We start from the raw sequence: 15,853 nt of genomic DNA on the forward strand, positions 1-15,853 counted from the left end.
AGCGAGGTACCTGCGTGTGGCGGACGGTAGTCCCTGTTGGTAAATTCGGACATGGCTGACCCGCGGAATGCTGCGAAGGAAACGTCACTTCATGAGTCGGGATTTTTATTGCGCCAGGAACCAACAGCGACAAATGATAAAGGGCAGCCGGCAACTTAATTAGCCGCCTACCTGATTGCTGCCCTCTGCCATGTGCAGAGAGGATGTGACCTGGAATCCATACAAGTCATTAAAAGCCAGTAGGCACGTACAACAAATAATCAGAAGGACTAATAAAGTGTTGGCTTTTATTTCAAGAGGGCTGGAATACAAAGAGGTGGAAGTTATGTTACAGCTGTACGGAGCTCTGGTTAGACACCGTCTGGAGTACTGTGTTCAGTTCTGGGCCCTGCACCTCAGGAAGGATATATTGGCCTTGGAGGGGGTGCAGCACAGATTCACCAGAATGATACCGGGGCTAAAAGGGTTAAATTATGAGACCAGGCTGCATAGACTAGGCTTATATTCCCTCGAGTATAGAAGATTGAGGGGTGAACTAATTCAGGTATTTAAGATGATTACAGGATTTGATAGGGAGACATTTTTTCCTCTGGTCATAGAGTCATAGAGTTTTACAGCACAGAAAGAGGCCCTTCGGCTCATCGTGTCTGCGCCGTCCATCAATCCCTGTCCAGTCTAATCCCATTTTCCAGCATTTGGTCCATAACCTTGTATGCAATGGCATTTCAAGTGCTCATCCAAATGCTTCTTGAATGTTGTGAGGGTTCCTGCCTCCACCACCCTTTCAGGCAGTGAGTTCCAGATTCCAACCACCCTCTGGGTGAAAAAGTTCCTCCTCAAATCCCCTCTAAATCTCCTGCCCCTTACCCTGAATCTATGCCCCCTTGTTATTGACCCCCCTACTAAGGGGAAAAGTTCCTCTTTATCCACCCTATCGATGCCCCTCATCATTTTGTACACCTCAATCAGGTCCCCCCTCATATACTTCAGACCAGACCTTTATAAGCTACTTATAACTAGGGCTGGAATCTAAACCTTTTATTATAAACATTCTATCCCACGGGGACAGTAAAGACTATTGATAATTCCTGTCCTCTCCTCAACACATAAACTGAATTTCCCTTGCATGTAAATCAAGGGTCTGAATTGCTCCCATTGAAAAAGTACAGCTTTAACTTCAGTCCTTGCATTTTTTGTTATATGTGTACGTATGCAAAAGAGATGCTGTAACTCACTGCCCTAATTAAATTTGCTTTTTCTGACAATGAAAAGTATAGTTGTCCCTATGTACATATTGCTTAATATTCTGTAAAGGATTGCTTAATATTCTGTAAAGGATTGTCCTTGACTATAGATAGCTGCTAGGGTTTTAGTAACAGGCTTCCTGTTTAATTTATAACCAAAAGCAAAGGAGATTCGTAAAACTCTACACTCACTTGGGGGGAACAAAAAACCCCAAGATCTGCCTGTTACCCCCTTTGGACCCTGTGTTTGTCTGTCGCCATGACTGTTCACAGTGCATTGTGGGTAGAGTACCATTCTGTTAGAGTCATAGAGTCATAGAGTCAGAGTTTTACAGCACAGAAAGAGGCCCTTCGGCCCATCGTGTCTGCGCCGCCCATCCATCCCTGTCCAGTCTAATCCCATTTTCCAGCATTTGGTCCATAGCCTTGTATGCAATGGCATTTCAAGTGCTCATCCAAATGCTTCTTGAATGTTGTGAGGGTTCCTGCCTCCACCACCCTTTCAGGCATTGAGTTCCACATTCCAACCACCCTCTGGGTGAAAAAGTTCCTCCTCAAATCCCCTCTAAATCTCCTGCCCCTTACCCTGAATCTATGCCCCCTTGTTATTGACCCCCCCACTAAGGGGAAATGTTCCTCTTTATCTACCCTATCTGTGCCCCTCATTATTTTGTACACCTCAATCAGGTCCCCCCTCAGCCTTCTCTGCTCCAAGGAAAACAACTCCAGCCTGTCCAGCCTCTCTTCATAGCTGAGGCGCTCCATCCCAGGTAACATCCTGGTGAATCTTCTCTGCACCCTCTCCAAAGCAATCATATCCTTCCTATAGTGAGGCGACCAGAACTGCACACAGTACTCCAGCTGTGGCCTCACCAGCGTTTTGTACAGCTCCATCATAACCTCCCTGCTCTTATATTCTATGCCTCGGCTAATGAAGGCAAGTATCCCATATGCCTTTTTAACCACCTTATCTACCTGCTCCGCTGCCTTCAGGGATCTATGTACATGTACACCAAGGTCCCTCTGACCCTCTGTACTTCCTAGGGTCCTACCACTCATTGTGTATTCCCTTGCCTTATTTGTCCGTCCAAAATGCATCACCTCGCACTTTTCAGGGTTAAATTCCATTTGCCACTTCTCCGCCCATCGTCCTGTAGCCGGAGGCTTTCCTCCTCGCAATTTACCACCCCACCAATTTTCGTGTCATCTGCGAACTTACTGATCATACCTTTTACATTTTCATCCAAATCATTTATGTAGATCACAAACAATAAGGGACCCAGCACCGATCCCTGAGGTACCCCACTGGACACAGGCTTCCAGTCACAAAAGCAACCTTCGACCATCACCCTCTGCCTCCTGCCACTCAGCCAGTTTAGGATCCAACGCGCCAAGGCACCCTGGATCCCATGGGCTCTTACCTTCTTGACCAGTCTCCTATGCGGGACTTTGTCAAAAGCTTTACTGAAGTCCATGTAAACCACATCCACAGCATTTCCCTCATCCACCCCACTAGTCACCCCCTCGAAAAATTCGATCAGATTTGTTAGACATGATTTACCCTTGACAAAGCCATGCTGACTATCCCCGATTAATCCTTGCCTCTCCAAGTGGAGATTAATTTTGTCCCTCAGAATTTTTTCCAATAATTTCCCCACCACAGATGTTAGACTCACTGGCCTGTAATTCCCTGGTTTATCCCTGCTACCCTTCTTGAATAATGGTACTACGTTAGCTGTTCTCCAGTCCTCTGGTACATCCCCTGTGGCCAGAGAGGTTCTGAAAATTTGTGTCAGAGCCCCTGCAATCTCCTCCTTTGCCTCATACAACAGCCTGGGATACATCTCGTCCGGGCCTGGGGATTTATCCACTTTTTGGCCTGCTAAAACCGCTAGTACCTCCTCCCTCTCGATGCTAATATGTTCAAGTATGTCACAATCCCCTTGCCCGATTTCTATGTCTACATCGTCTTTCTCCATAGTGAACACAGATGCAAAAAATTCATTTAAAACCCCGCCTACATCATCTGGCTCTACACACAGATTGCCACTTTGGTCCCTAATGGGCCCAACCCTTTCCCTGGTTATCCTCTTGCCCTTAATATATTTATAAAACATCTTAGGATTTTCCTTTATTTTGCTCGCCAGTGTTATTTCATGGCCCCTCCTTGCCCTCCTAATTTCTCTTTTATGTATGCCCCTGCACTTTTTATACTCCTCTAGGGCTTCCTCCGTCTTTAGTCTTTTGTAATTGCCAAAAGCCCCCCTTTTTTTCCTAATGCATTTTTGTATATCCCTTGTCATCCAAGGTTCCCTTTGCTTGTTGGTCCCACCCTTGACCTTTACAGGAACATGTTGGCGTTGTACTCTCTCTATTTCCCTTCTGAAAGTCTCCCACTGTTTTGATGTGGATTTTCCTATAAGTAGCTGCTCCCAGTCCACTTTGGCCAGATCCTGCCTTATCATATTAAAATCGGCCTTCCCCCAATTTAGAACCCTTATTTCCGGGCCATCTTTGTCTTTTTCCATGACCACCTTAAATCTCACCGAATTATGGTCACTGTCGCCAAAATGCTCTCCTACTGACACTTCCACCACTTGCCCGGCTACATTCCCTAGAATTAGGTCCAGTACCGCCCCCTCTCTTGTAGGACTTTCTACATGTTGGCTCAAAAAGCTCTCCTGGATGCACTTTAAGAATTCTGCACCCTCTAAGCCTTTCACACTCTGACTATCCCAATTAATATTGGGGAAGTTGAAACCCCCCACTATTATTACCCTATTATTTTCGCACTTCTCTGAGATTTGCCTACATATCTGTTCCTCTATCTCCCCCTGACTGTTCGGGGGCCTATAGTACACTCCCAGCAAAGTGCTTGCCCCCTTTTTGTTTTTAAGTTCTACCCATATGGCCTCATTAGAGGAACCCGCTAATATATCGTCCCTCCTTACAGCAGTAATTGACTCCTTAATTAATATTGCAACACCCCCTCCCCTTTTACACCCCCCCCTGTCTCGCCTGAAGATTCTATTCCCCGGAATATTGAGCTGGTGGGGGAGTCCAGAACAAGGGGGTATCGCCTTAACTGATAATTCAGGGTCTTGCTGGGCATCACTTTCCAACCGTTTGCTGCCTTTGTCCTTCGAGGTGCTGGAGGTCATGGGGGACAGGAGGAAACGTGGCAGCCAATTTGCACACAGCAAGCTCCCACAAACAGTAATGTAATAATGACCAGATAATCTGTTTTTGTTATGTTGGTTGAGGGATAAATATTGGCCAGGACACCGGGGATAACTCCCCTGCTCTTCCTCGAAATCGAGCCATGAGATCTTTTATGTCCACCTGAGAGAGCAGACGGGGCCTCGGTTTAACATTTCATCCAAAAGACGGCACCTCCGACAGAGCAGCACTCCCTCAGCACTGCACTGCAGTGTCAGCCTAGATTTTGTGCTCAAGTCTCTGGAGTGGGACTTGAACCCACAACCTTCTGACTCAGAGGAGAAAGTGTTAGCAATTATATTGTTGAATAATTTAGAAGTGAAAACAAGCCGCATGCCATTGGTATTAATCGTGGCTTTGCAGAGGCTTCCAGGTATCGAATGGTTTCCGAGGTGGATGACCCAACCTTTGATGTGTGATCTGAGGAAGGAGGCCGAAATCTCACTGCGAAATGAATGTGGAGCAGAGAGCAATGCCCTGAGATCTACAGCTTTCAATCCTTGCTCTGTTCCTTGACCTTGCCGAAAGAGGGAATGGCAGGGATTCTGCACAGAATAAATGATGGCCTTCTGTTAGCGAAACTCCGTCATGCTACCACCAGAGCCCAGACAATGGACGTACCGAGGGACTGCTCTTAACCAACCTTTAGTGTTTTGTGGTCCTTTATGGCCCTAGTCCAGCCTCTGAAGCATTCCTCAGTTCCCCAGCGTCACTAACCTGCATCCCGCACTTCCAACAGAAGCTGCCGAGAGATGCGGGTTGGTTCGATGGTCCTTGGCTCAGGAAGTTTGGTAGCGGTGGCTTCATGTAGAACCTGCCGAGGTGTTCTGGCCTGCCATATGGTGGTGGTGCTGGTGGTTGCTTCGGGCGTTGTAGCAGTGGTAGTGGGAGCTGGTGCACTGGTGGTCTTCAACTTCTCTGCGTCAAACCCCCCACACCCGGGAAAAAAAAAACAGGTTAATATTGTGTCCTTTGAATTTGAGTTCAGCAAGGATAAAGAGCCTCCTCCCCATGGCCTTGTTCAAATGTCCTCTCCCCCCATGGCCTTGTTCAAATGTCCCCTCCCCCCCATGGCCTTGTTCAAATGTCCCCTCCCCCCCATGGCCTTGTTCAAATGTGTCCCCCCCCCATGGCCTTGTTCAAATGTCCCCTCCCCCCCCATGGCCTTGTTCAAATGCCCCCCCCCGCCATGGCCTTGTTCAAATGTCCCCTCCCCCATGGCCTTGTTCAAATGTCCCCTCCCCCCCCCATGGCCTTGTTCAAATGTCCCCTCCCCCCATGGCCTTGTTCAAATGTCCCCTCCCCCCCCCCCCATGGCCTTGTTCAAATGTCCCCCCCCACCATGGCCTTGTTCAAATGTCCCCTCCCCCCCCATGCTCTTGTTCAAATGTCCCCTCCCCCATGGCCTTGTTCAAATGTCCCCCCCCCCCCCATGGCCTTGTTCAAATGTCCCCTCCCCCATGGCCTTGTTCAAATGTCCCCACCCCCATGGCCTTGTTCAAATGTCCCCTCCCCCCCATGGCCTTGTTCAAATGTCCCCTCCCCCCCCCCATGGCCTTGTTCAAATGTCCCCCCCCCATGGCCTTGTTCAAATGTCCCCCCCCATGACCTTGTTCAAATGTCCCCCCCCCTGGCCTTGTTCAAATGTCCCCCCCCCATGGCCTTGTTCAAATGTCCCCCCCCCATGGCCTTGTTCAAATGTTCCCTCCCCACCCCCCCCATGGCCTTGTTCAAATGTCCCCCCCCCCCCAATGGCCTTGTTCAAATGTCCCCTCCCCCCCCATGGCCTTGTTCAAATGTCCCCCCCCCCCCATGGCCTTGTTCAAATGTCCCCCCCCATGGCCTTGTTCAAATGTCCCCTCACCCATGGCCTTGTTCAAATGTCCCCCCCATGGCCTTGTTCAAATGTCCCCTCCCCCATGGCCTTGTTCAAATGTCCCCCCCCATGGCCTTGTTCAAATGTCCCCCCCCCCCCCATGGCCTTGTTCAAATGTCCCCTCCCCCATGGTCTTGTTCAAATGTCCCCTCCCCCCCCATGGCCTTGTTCAAATGTCCCCTCCCCCCCCCCATGGCCTTGTTCAAATGTCCCCCCCCACCATGGCCTTGTTCAAATGTGCCCCCCCATGGCCTTGTTCAAATGTCCCCCTCACCATGGACTTGTTCAAATGTCCCCTCCCCCATGGCCTTGTTCAAATGTCCCCCCCCCCATGGCCTTGTTCAAATGTCCCCTCCCCCCCCATGGCCTTGTTCAAATGTCCCCTTCCCCCCCCATGGCCTTGTTCAAATGTCCCCTGCCCCCCCCATGGCCTTGTTCAAATGTCCCCTCCCCCCCCATGGCCTTGTTCAAATGTCCCCCCCCCCATGGCCTTGTTCAAATGTCCCCTCTCCCCCCCCCCCCCCATGGCTTTGTTCAAATGTCCCCCCCCACCATGGCCTTGTTCAAATGTCCCCTCTGTAGTGTATGTAATTGTTGTACCTTTAAGAGAACTATTGTATGTAACCGTCCACCTTTAAGAGAACTATTTTAGGTGTGGCACTACTTTATCTTGGCTGCTGTATACTGTAATACCGACGGTGACCACACCGGTATATAAGTGCTGTGTCAGGATTTATTGGGCAGATTCGCCCTGACCTTCGAATAGTAAAGTCCTGTTAAAGTTACTCTTGTAGTCTGTGTATTAATTCGTCATAATACCTACAGACTTTACAGTGGCGACGAGTTCGATCTTACCCTGCGGCAACAATACTTCCGAAGCAGTTAACGAGCGTCGAGAAGAGGCAACCGCCCTCGTCGTTCTGCTGAGAGAAAACTCGAGTCTGCAGAGCAAGGAAGAAGGAAGAATTCAGACACGAAGCCTTCCATCAGCAACAGGCACTGATTGTCCCTTCTGCCACGGTGGTGAGTGAGCCGATCAGCACGAGAAGCAAGTCGGCCACGGTGACTGTGAGTAAAGGGAAAATAAAAAAGTAAACGGAGGATAAGGGCGGTGAACTCGACCACGGTCGGGGGAAAGGAGCCGGACAGAAGTCGGGCCCAGAGGTGCTGAGACTGGGGCAGCGTGGAGCACGGAAGCCGCGGTACAAGCGGGCTGGGAGACGCAACGGCGTCGTGAGACAGCTAGACCGCGACCGGCGAAAAAGGCCGGGCAGCTACCGAGGCCACGAAGCGCTGCGACCGGGATCGTAAGGCGCGGGAAGATATAAAAATAAATAAATCGCGGAGAACTCAGCCGCAGCCGGGGAGGAAAGCACCGGACTGCGAGAGGGCTGGGAGGCGCGATTGGAAGCCGCTGAGGGAGAGACAGAGCCCGAGCGAGCGGGAGAGACAGAGCCCGAGTGAGATCCAGCCCGCGGCTGGAACTGTTCGCCGTCAACGGGTTGTCCCCAGCGCCGGTTGCCCTGCCGAGAAAAGGGAACAAGGAACGCACTGAAGCCGACGCGCAGGCTGCGACCCCCGGAGACTGAGCGAGATCCAGCCCGCGGCTGGAACTGTTTGCCGTCAACGGGTTGTCTCCAGCGCCGGTTGCCCTGCCGAGAAAAGAGAACAAGGAACGCACTGAAGCCGACGCGCAGGCTGCGAACCCCGAAAGCCAGCGGTCGTCGCCCGAGGGAAAAGCTTACCCCTCCCGCCAGGGGAAGAAACGCGGGAAGCCGCCAGTAGGGGGGAAGAAGACAGAAGCGGGAAACCGCCATTTTGGAAGTGGGCGGGGAAAGAAGACAAGCGCGGAAAACCGCCATTTTGAAAAAAAAAGTTAAAGAAATATTTCGTTGTTGTTTCTCAGGAAGAGTGTGAAGATGCCTAAGCGTAGTAACATCAACGGTTTCGATTCCGATGTGGAAGATTGGGCCACGTATGTAGAACGCATCGAGATATATTGTAAGGTCAATAAGATAGCAAATTATGACAAAGCTCTAACCTTACTAAACTCAATGGGTGCGAAGACATACGGGTTATTGAAGCATCTTCTATCACCAGCTAAACCGGCGGATCAGTCTTTCGCTAATATTGTTGCTGTCCTGAAGGATCATTTTAACCCCGCACCGCTGATGTTAGCGGAACGATCAAAAGTTTACGTGAGAACACAACGAAAAGAGGAAAGCAACGTGGAGTACCTGGTTGAACTGCGTAGGCTAGCAAAATACTGTCAGTTTGGGGTAAATCTGACAGAGGCACTGAGAGACAAGTTCGTGTGCGGGATGTCGAAGGAAGGAACACAAAAACGACTGCTCGAAGAGAACGATCTTACACTTGATAAGGCTGTCCTTATTGCAGCATCGCACGAAGCCGCAGCGAGAGGCACGGCGGAAATGCAGCGGAAGACAGCGGTACTCAGTGTGGATCAAATGACTTCAGGTACAATGAAATGTTATCGTTGTGGGAAGACAACACACGACCAGAACCAATGCTGGTTTAAAAACCAGGAATGTAGAAAATGTGGCAAGCTTGGTCACATAGCTAAGGTATGCCGGGCAGGAAAGAAGACCAGCAATAAAAAGTCACCGCAGAAGAAGTACAGAAAGGTACATAAGGTGACTGGGAAGAGTCCAGATGAACAGAATTCGGACTCAGACTCCAACAGCAAGGAACTGAGTAGTCTGAGGATTCACAATGTGAGTAAAGAAGCTGACCGACAAACTATCTGGGTCACACTACAGATTGCAAAAGTCCAAGTGAAGATGGAAGTGGACACCAGATCGGCGTTGACGGTCATGAATAAGCAAGATTACAAAAAGTTATTCAAACATATTCCCCTACGGGATACGGAGATAGTATTGCAGACATACACGGGGCACAGAGTATACCCCATCGGAAAGATAGAAGTCAAGGTGAGATACAAGGACAAAGATCACCAAGGGATGGACATGTATGTGCTGCCCAAGGGAGGTCCACCACTTCTGGGACGGGAGTGGATCAGGAAAATAAAGATAGACTGGCATTCACTAAACACAATGACGGTAGATTCCGGAAAGGAAGATGTCAAACCTGAACGGTTGTCCAGAATATTGGACGAAGCTAAAGAGGTATTCCAGCAAGGACTGGGAACACTGAGAGGAATTAAAGCAAAAATCAAGATTGCAGAACATGCAAGCCCAAAATTTTTCAAAGCCAGATCGGTACCTTACGCGATACGACCTGCTGTGGAGGCAGAACTGGAAGAGCTTGAACGTTCAGGGGTACTGTCTAAGGTGGACTGGAGTGAGTGGGCCACGCCCATTGTTCCCGTCATGAAGTCTTCATCAAGTAACAAGCCAGGGGGACCGGGAAAGGTCCGTATCTGCGGAGACTTCAAGATCACAGTTAATCCGGTGCTTCACACGGTACAATACCCGCTCCCGTGGATTGAGGATATCTTTGCTTCATTGTCTGGCGGGAAACACTTCACCAAGATAGAGACCTGGCACAAGCATACTTACAAATGGAAGTCGAGGAAGTCGCGCCAGTATCTCACAATCAACACGCACAGAGGCTTGTATCGTTATAATAGACTGGTTTTTGGAGTAGCTTCGGCTCCAGCAATTTGGCAGAGGGCCATGGAGCAGGTCTTACAGGGTATTCCAAGCACGCAGTGTTACTTGGACGATATCCTGATTACGGGAGAAGACGAGGAGGAACACCTCACAAATTTGAAACTGGTGCTCACCAGGTTGAAGGAATATGGCCTTCGAGTTAATCGCCAGAAATGCGAGTTCTTCCAGAAATGGATCTCGTACTGCGGTCATGTCATTGACCAAGAGGGGCTGCACAAGTCACCTGACAAGATAGAAGCTGTCGTGAAGGCCCCCGCTCCGGAAAATGTATCACAGTTGAGACCGTTTCTGGGGTTGATTAATTATTACCACAAGTTTCTGCCAAATCTATCCACGGTGCTGCATCCGCTGAATGCTCTGTTGCGGAAAGAAGTACCATGGAAGTGGAGCGAGGACTGTAAGAAGGCCTTTCGCAGAAGCAAGGCGTTGATTACCTCTGAGGAAGTGTTGGCTCATTTCAACCCAACGTTACCTCTTCGTCTAGCTTGTGATGCTTCCCCTTATGGAATTGGAGCAGTACTTTCACACAAGTTACCAAATGGCTCGGAAAGGCCAGTCGCATTTGCGTCCCGATCATTGACCTCCGCTGAGCGAAATTATGCTCAGATAGATAGGGAGGCCCTCAGCCTTGTGTGGGGAGTAAAGAAATTCAATCATTACCTGCAGGGCAAGAAGTTCACACTACTGACAGACCACCAGCCGTTGGTGTCCATATTCAACCCTAACAAGGCCGTTTCCACTATGACAGCGCAAAGGCTACAGAGGTGGTCCGTGTTACTTGGGGCACACCAATATGACATCGAATACAAAAGGTCCAAACAGCATGGAAATGCTGATGGGTTATCGCGCCTACCGTTGCCAGTAGTAGAAGAGGCGGCTACAGTGGACCCGGTAGAGATGTTCCACTCATCCATAGTGGAATGTCTACCAGTAACAAATTCGATGATCGAAAATGAAACAAGAAATGACCCGACTCTCTCACGAGTCTACGATTTAACAGTGGAGGGATGGCCAGCACATGGCGAACCAACGCTGCCCGCATTTTCGCAAAGAAAAGAACAGCTGTCAGTGTGCCGAGGAACCTTGATGTGTGGATCTAGAGTGGTGATTCCACCCAAACTTCAGCAGAAGGTGCTAAAGGAGCTTCACGAGGGGCATCTGGGTGGAGTGAAAATGAAGAACCTAGCAAGAGCGTTTGTGTGGTGGCCAGGTATTGATGGAGACATCGAAGAAATAACCAAGAGCTGTCTAGGATGCCAGAAGGTCCAAAACGCGCCACCACAAGCTCCTCTGCATCCATGGGAGTGGCCCTCATCTCCTTGGCAAAGGGTACACGTCGACTTTGCTGGTCCATTTATGGACTCAATGTTTCTAATCGCGGTGGATGCACACTCCAAGTGGCCGGAGGTAATAAAGATGTCCTCCACCACCACGGAAAAAACCATCACAGTATTAAGGACCATATTTGCCAGGAATGGGCTGCCGGAACAGATCTGTTCTGATAATGGACCGCAATTTGTGTCCGAAGAATTCAGGAAAGTCTTAAAAAGGAATGGGGTCAAGCACTACACGTCAGCCCCATACCATCCCGCCACCAATGGATTAGCTGAAAGGTTTGTCCAGACCTTCAAGAAGGCCATAAAGGCCATGGGTAATGAAGACATCAACCTACAACATAAGGTAGATAACTTCTTGTTGGCGTACAGGAATGCAACACATGCGGTCACAAACCAAACTCCCGCCATGATGTTTTTCAATAGAAGACTAAGATGCCGGCTGGATTTGATTAAGCCAAACGTCAGAAGGGACGTAGAGAACCGGCAATTTCAGGGCATGAATGAGAGGCCAACTAGATCCTTTCAGGTAGGTCAACAAGTTTTGGCCCGGGACTACCGTACCGAGAAATGGCAGCCTGGAACTATTGGGAAAAGGCTAGGGCCGCTGATGTATACCGTGGACATTGGTGACAGCATAATAAGGCGCCATGTTGACCAGATCATAGGGTCATCCACAAAGGACCAACCTACTCCACAACCTTACACGGCTAATGTTGAAGCAGAGATACCCAGAGCACCTACCTCCGATCTGGTAATACTGGAATCAGATGAACCTGACAATGTCCTTCAAGCCGAATCGACCTTGCCAGAAGAACCTACTACCCCGCCGAAAACTACTACACCACCGAGGCGTTATCCGGACAGAGTCAGGAAGCCTCCAGAGAGACTGAATCTGTGAACTGTTTTGCATAAGTTGTATATATGTTATGATGTTATGTTAATGGGGAATAAGTATGTTGTAAGCTAAAAAGGGAGGATTGTAGTGTATGTAACTGTTGTACCTTTAAGAGAACTATTGTTTGTAACCGTCCACCTTTAAGAGAACTATTTTAGGTGTGGCACTACTTTATCTTGGCTGCTGTATACTGTAATACCGACGGTGACCACACCGGTATATAAGTGCTGTGTCAGGATTTATTGGGCAGATTCGCCCTGACCTTCGAATAGTAAAGTCCTGTTAAAGTTACTCTTGTAGTCTGTGTATTAATTCGTCATAATACCTACAGACTTTACACCCTCCCCCACCCCCCCATGGCCTTGTTCAAATGTCCCCTCCCCCCCCCCCCCCCAATGGCCTTGTTCAAATGTCCCCCCCCACCATGGCCTTGTTCAAATGTCCCCCCCCACCCATGGCCTTGTTCAAATGTCCCCCCCTGACCATGGCCTTGTTCAAATGTCCCCCCCCACCATGGCCTTGTTCAAATGTCCCCTCCCCCCCATGGCCTTGTTCAAATGTCCCCTTCCCCCCCATGGCCTTGTTCAAATGTCCCCTCCCCCCCCATGGCCTTGTTCAAATGTCCCCCCCCATGGCCTTGTTCAAATGTCCACTCCCCCCCCCCCATGGCTTTGTTCAAATGTCCCCCCCCACCATGGCCTTGTTCAAATGTCCCCCCCCCCATGGCCTTGTTCAAATGTCCCCTCCCCCCCCATGGCCTTGTTCAAATGTCCCCTCCCTCATGGCCTTGTTCAAATGTCCCCTCCCCCCCCATGGCCTTGTTCAAATGTCCCCCCCCACCATGGCCTTGTTCAAATGTCCCCCCCCCCCATGGCCTTGTTCAAATGTCCCCTCCCCCCCCATGGCCTTGTTCAAATGTCCCCCCCCGACCATGGCCTTGTTGAAATGTCCCCCCCCACCATGGCCTTGTTCAAATGTCCCCTCCCCCCCCCATGGCCTTGTTCAAATGTCCCCCCCCCCATGGCCTTGTTCAAATGTCCCCTCCCCCCCCCCCATGGCCTTGTTCAAATGTCCCCTCCCCCCCCATGGCCTTGTTCAAATGTCCCCCCCCCCCCCCATGGCCTTGTTCAAATGTCCCCCCCCCATGGCCTTGTTCAAATGTCCCCTCCCCCCCCCCATGGCTTTGTTCAAATGTCCCCCCCCACCATGGCCTTGTTCAAATGTCCCCTCCCCCAACATGGCCTTGTTCAAATGTCCCCCCCCACCATGGCCTTGTTCAAATGTCCCCTCCCCCCCATGGCCTTGTTCAAATGTCCCCTTCCCCCCCCATGGCCTTGTTCAAATGTCCCCTCCCCCCCCATGGCCTTGTTCAAATGTCCCCCCCCATGGCCTTGTTCAAATGTCCACTCCCCCCCCCCCCATGGCTTTGTTCAAATGTCCCCCCCCCACCATGGCCTTGTTCAAATGTCCCCCCCCCCATGGCCTTGTTCAAATGTCCCCTCCCCCCCCATGGCCTTGTTCAAATGTCCCCTCCCTCATGGCCTTGTTCAAATGTCCCCTCCCCCCCCCATGGCCTTGTTCAAATGTCCCCCCCCACCATGGCCTTGTTCAAATGTCCCCCCCCCCCCCATGGCCTTGTTCAAATGTCCCCCCCCCCATGGCCTTGTTCAAATGTCCCCTCCCCCCCCCCATGGCTTTGTTCAAATGTCCCCCCCCACCATGGCCTTGTTCAAATGTCCCCTCCCCCACCATGGCCTTGTTCAAATGTCCCCCCCCAACATGGCCTTGTTCAAATGTCCCCTCCCCCCCCATGGCCTTGTTCAAATGTCCCCTCCACCCCCCCATGGCCTTGTTCAAATGTTCCCCCCCCCCCCCATGGCCTTCTTCAAATGTCCCCTCCCCCCCGCCATGGCCTTGTTCAAATGTTTCCCCTTCACCCCCTTCCCCCCATAGCTTTGTTCAAATGTTCCCCTTGCCCCCCAGAGTACCCCAACTATCAAAGGGCGAGTTTCTCTCCTGTTCTGCTTCCCATCTCTTTGCCGGGAGTGGCTCCCTAGATTCTCTCCCGGCCGTGCTGCTGATTCTTAGCGTATTATGCACCGCCCCAGACCCCAGCTGCCCTGCAGCACCACGCCCGACACCCTGAGAGCCTCGCGGCAAGCTGTTCGGCCATGTTGGGCATCGTTGCTGACCAGTTTCATCTTCCCCACTCCCGCCCTCTCCCAACACCCATACACCTGCCCTGTCCAGCAAGAATCTTACAACACAGAACGCGGCCATTTGGACATTGTGCCTATTCCGGATTACTAGGCAACGATGGGAACTGTGGCTGATATTTGCCCCCTTCCTAGCCATAGGGGCACTGAAGCATCTACACCTCTGCCCCTGCTGCACACACAGCTGACATTCCGCGAACTCAACACAGACCATGGCTGAATCTGGGATGTTGCTGGTCTGTTGGCTCAGTACCATACTGGGGCGTTGCACTCACCAGCTGAGCCATCGGAACAACTCGCCCTCCCCTCCAGTGAGATTATGTTAATGAAGTATATAAGAGGATGTTTAACTGGCACAATGCATTTAACAGAGTTTGCTGTTAGTGTCCCAGACAACCAGTCCCAAGCCAAAACAATTACCGGTCCTTATTCGCGAGGTTCTTGAAGGCAGAAATTCAAGGATCGAGGGGTAGGTCACTCCTTTCTGTTGTTTGGGCCCTAGAGGAAGAGGCAGAAGGGGTATTTGGTTAATGGCTGCTCCTGAGATCCGACATCATGGTGAGTACAGAGTGCAGTTGGTACATTGACATAAGAACATAAGAATTAGGAGCAGGAGTAGGCCATACGGCCCCTCGAGCCTGCTCTGCCATTCAATAAGGTCATGGCTGATCTTCGACCTCATCTCCACTTTCCCGCCCGATCCCCATATCCCTTGATTCCCCATGAGTCTAAAAGTCTGTCGATCTCAGCCTTGAATATACTCAATGACTCAATATCCACATTGGCAGCGGCTCACACCATACTGTGGCTCAGTGGGTATCACTCTTGCCTCAGGGTCTGAAGTTTTGGGTTCATAGGCCCACCCCAGAGACTTTGAGCACAAAATCCAGGCTGACGCTCCCAATGCAGTGCTGAGGGAGTGCTGCACTGTCGGACGTGCCGTCTTTCAGATGAGATGTCCTGGCCAATATTTATCCCTCAATCAACATCACTAAAATAAGATTATCTGGCCATTTATCACATTGCTGTTTGTGGGAGCTTGCTGTGCGCAAATTGGCTGCTGCGTTTCCTCCATTACAACGGTGACTCCACGTTAGTAGTACTTCATTGGCTGTGAGCCAATTTGGGATTTCCTGAGGTCATGAAATCAATATATAAATGCAAGTCTTTCTTTTTTTCTGGCCTCACAAAACGGAAATTCAGGTGCGAATTGTATGGCCTACGATTTTCCGATTGCCGCTCGAGGGCAGGGCTCCCTGCCAGCAACACGGACTCATAACATCGGACTCGTAACGTTAACTTCAACATCGCAACATGGTTATCTGCCGCTACCAGGGCTGACAATTGGCTGACAAGAAAGAAGAAGCTTTATCCAATCCTCAGGGGTCCCAGAGCGCTTCATGACTGATGGAT

General features: G+C 50.6%; 1 protein-coding gene across 2 annotated transcripts in view; it reads right to left on the minus strand.

Moving 5' to 3' along the window:
* vit (vitrin) overlaps positions 1–15,853 on the minus strand; it is a 190,862-nt gene that overhangs the window by 119,616 nt on the left and 55,393 nt on the right. The window contains exons 6-8 of one of the 2 annotated variants that reach the window (XM_085996736.1): positions 14,861–14,938; positions 5,181–5,381; positions 11–70 (exon numbers count right to left, since the gene is read on the minus strand). In XM_085996736.1, the coding sequence (XP_085852862.1) occupies positions 11–70; positions 5,181–5,381; positions 14,861–14,938 (339 nt within the window). The remainder of the gene's footprint in view (positions 1–10; positions 71–5,180; positions 5,382–14,860; positions 14,939–15,853) is intronic. The other variant, XM_085996738.1, reaches the window with a different exon arrangement.

The sequence above is a fragment of the Somniosus microcephalus genome, chromosome 9, assembly GCF_052327205.1.
Source record: "Somniosus microcephalus isolate GS21.2 chromosome 9, FLI_Smic_1.0, whole genome shotgun sequence".
NCBI lineage: Eukaryota > Metazoa > Chordata > Chondrichthyes > Squaliformes > Somniosidae > Somniosus > Somniosus microcephalus.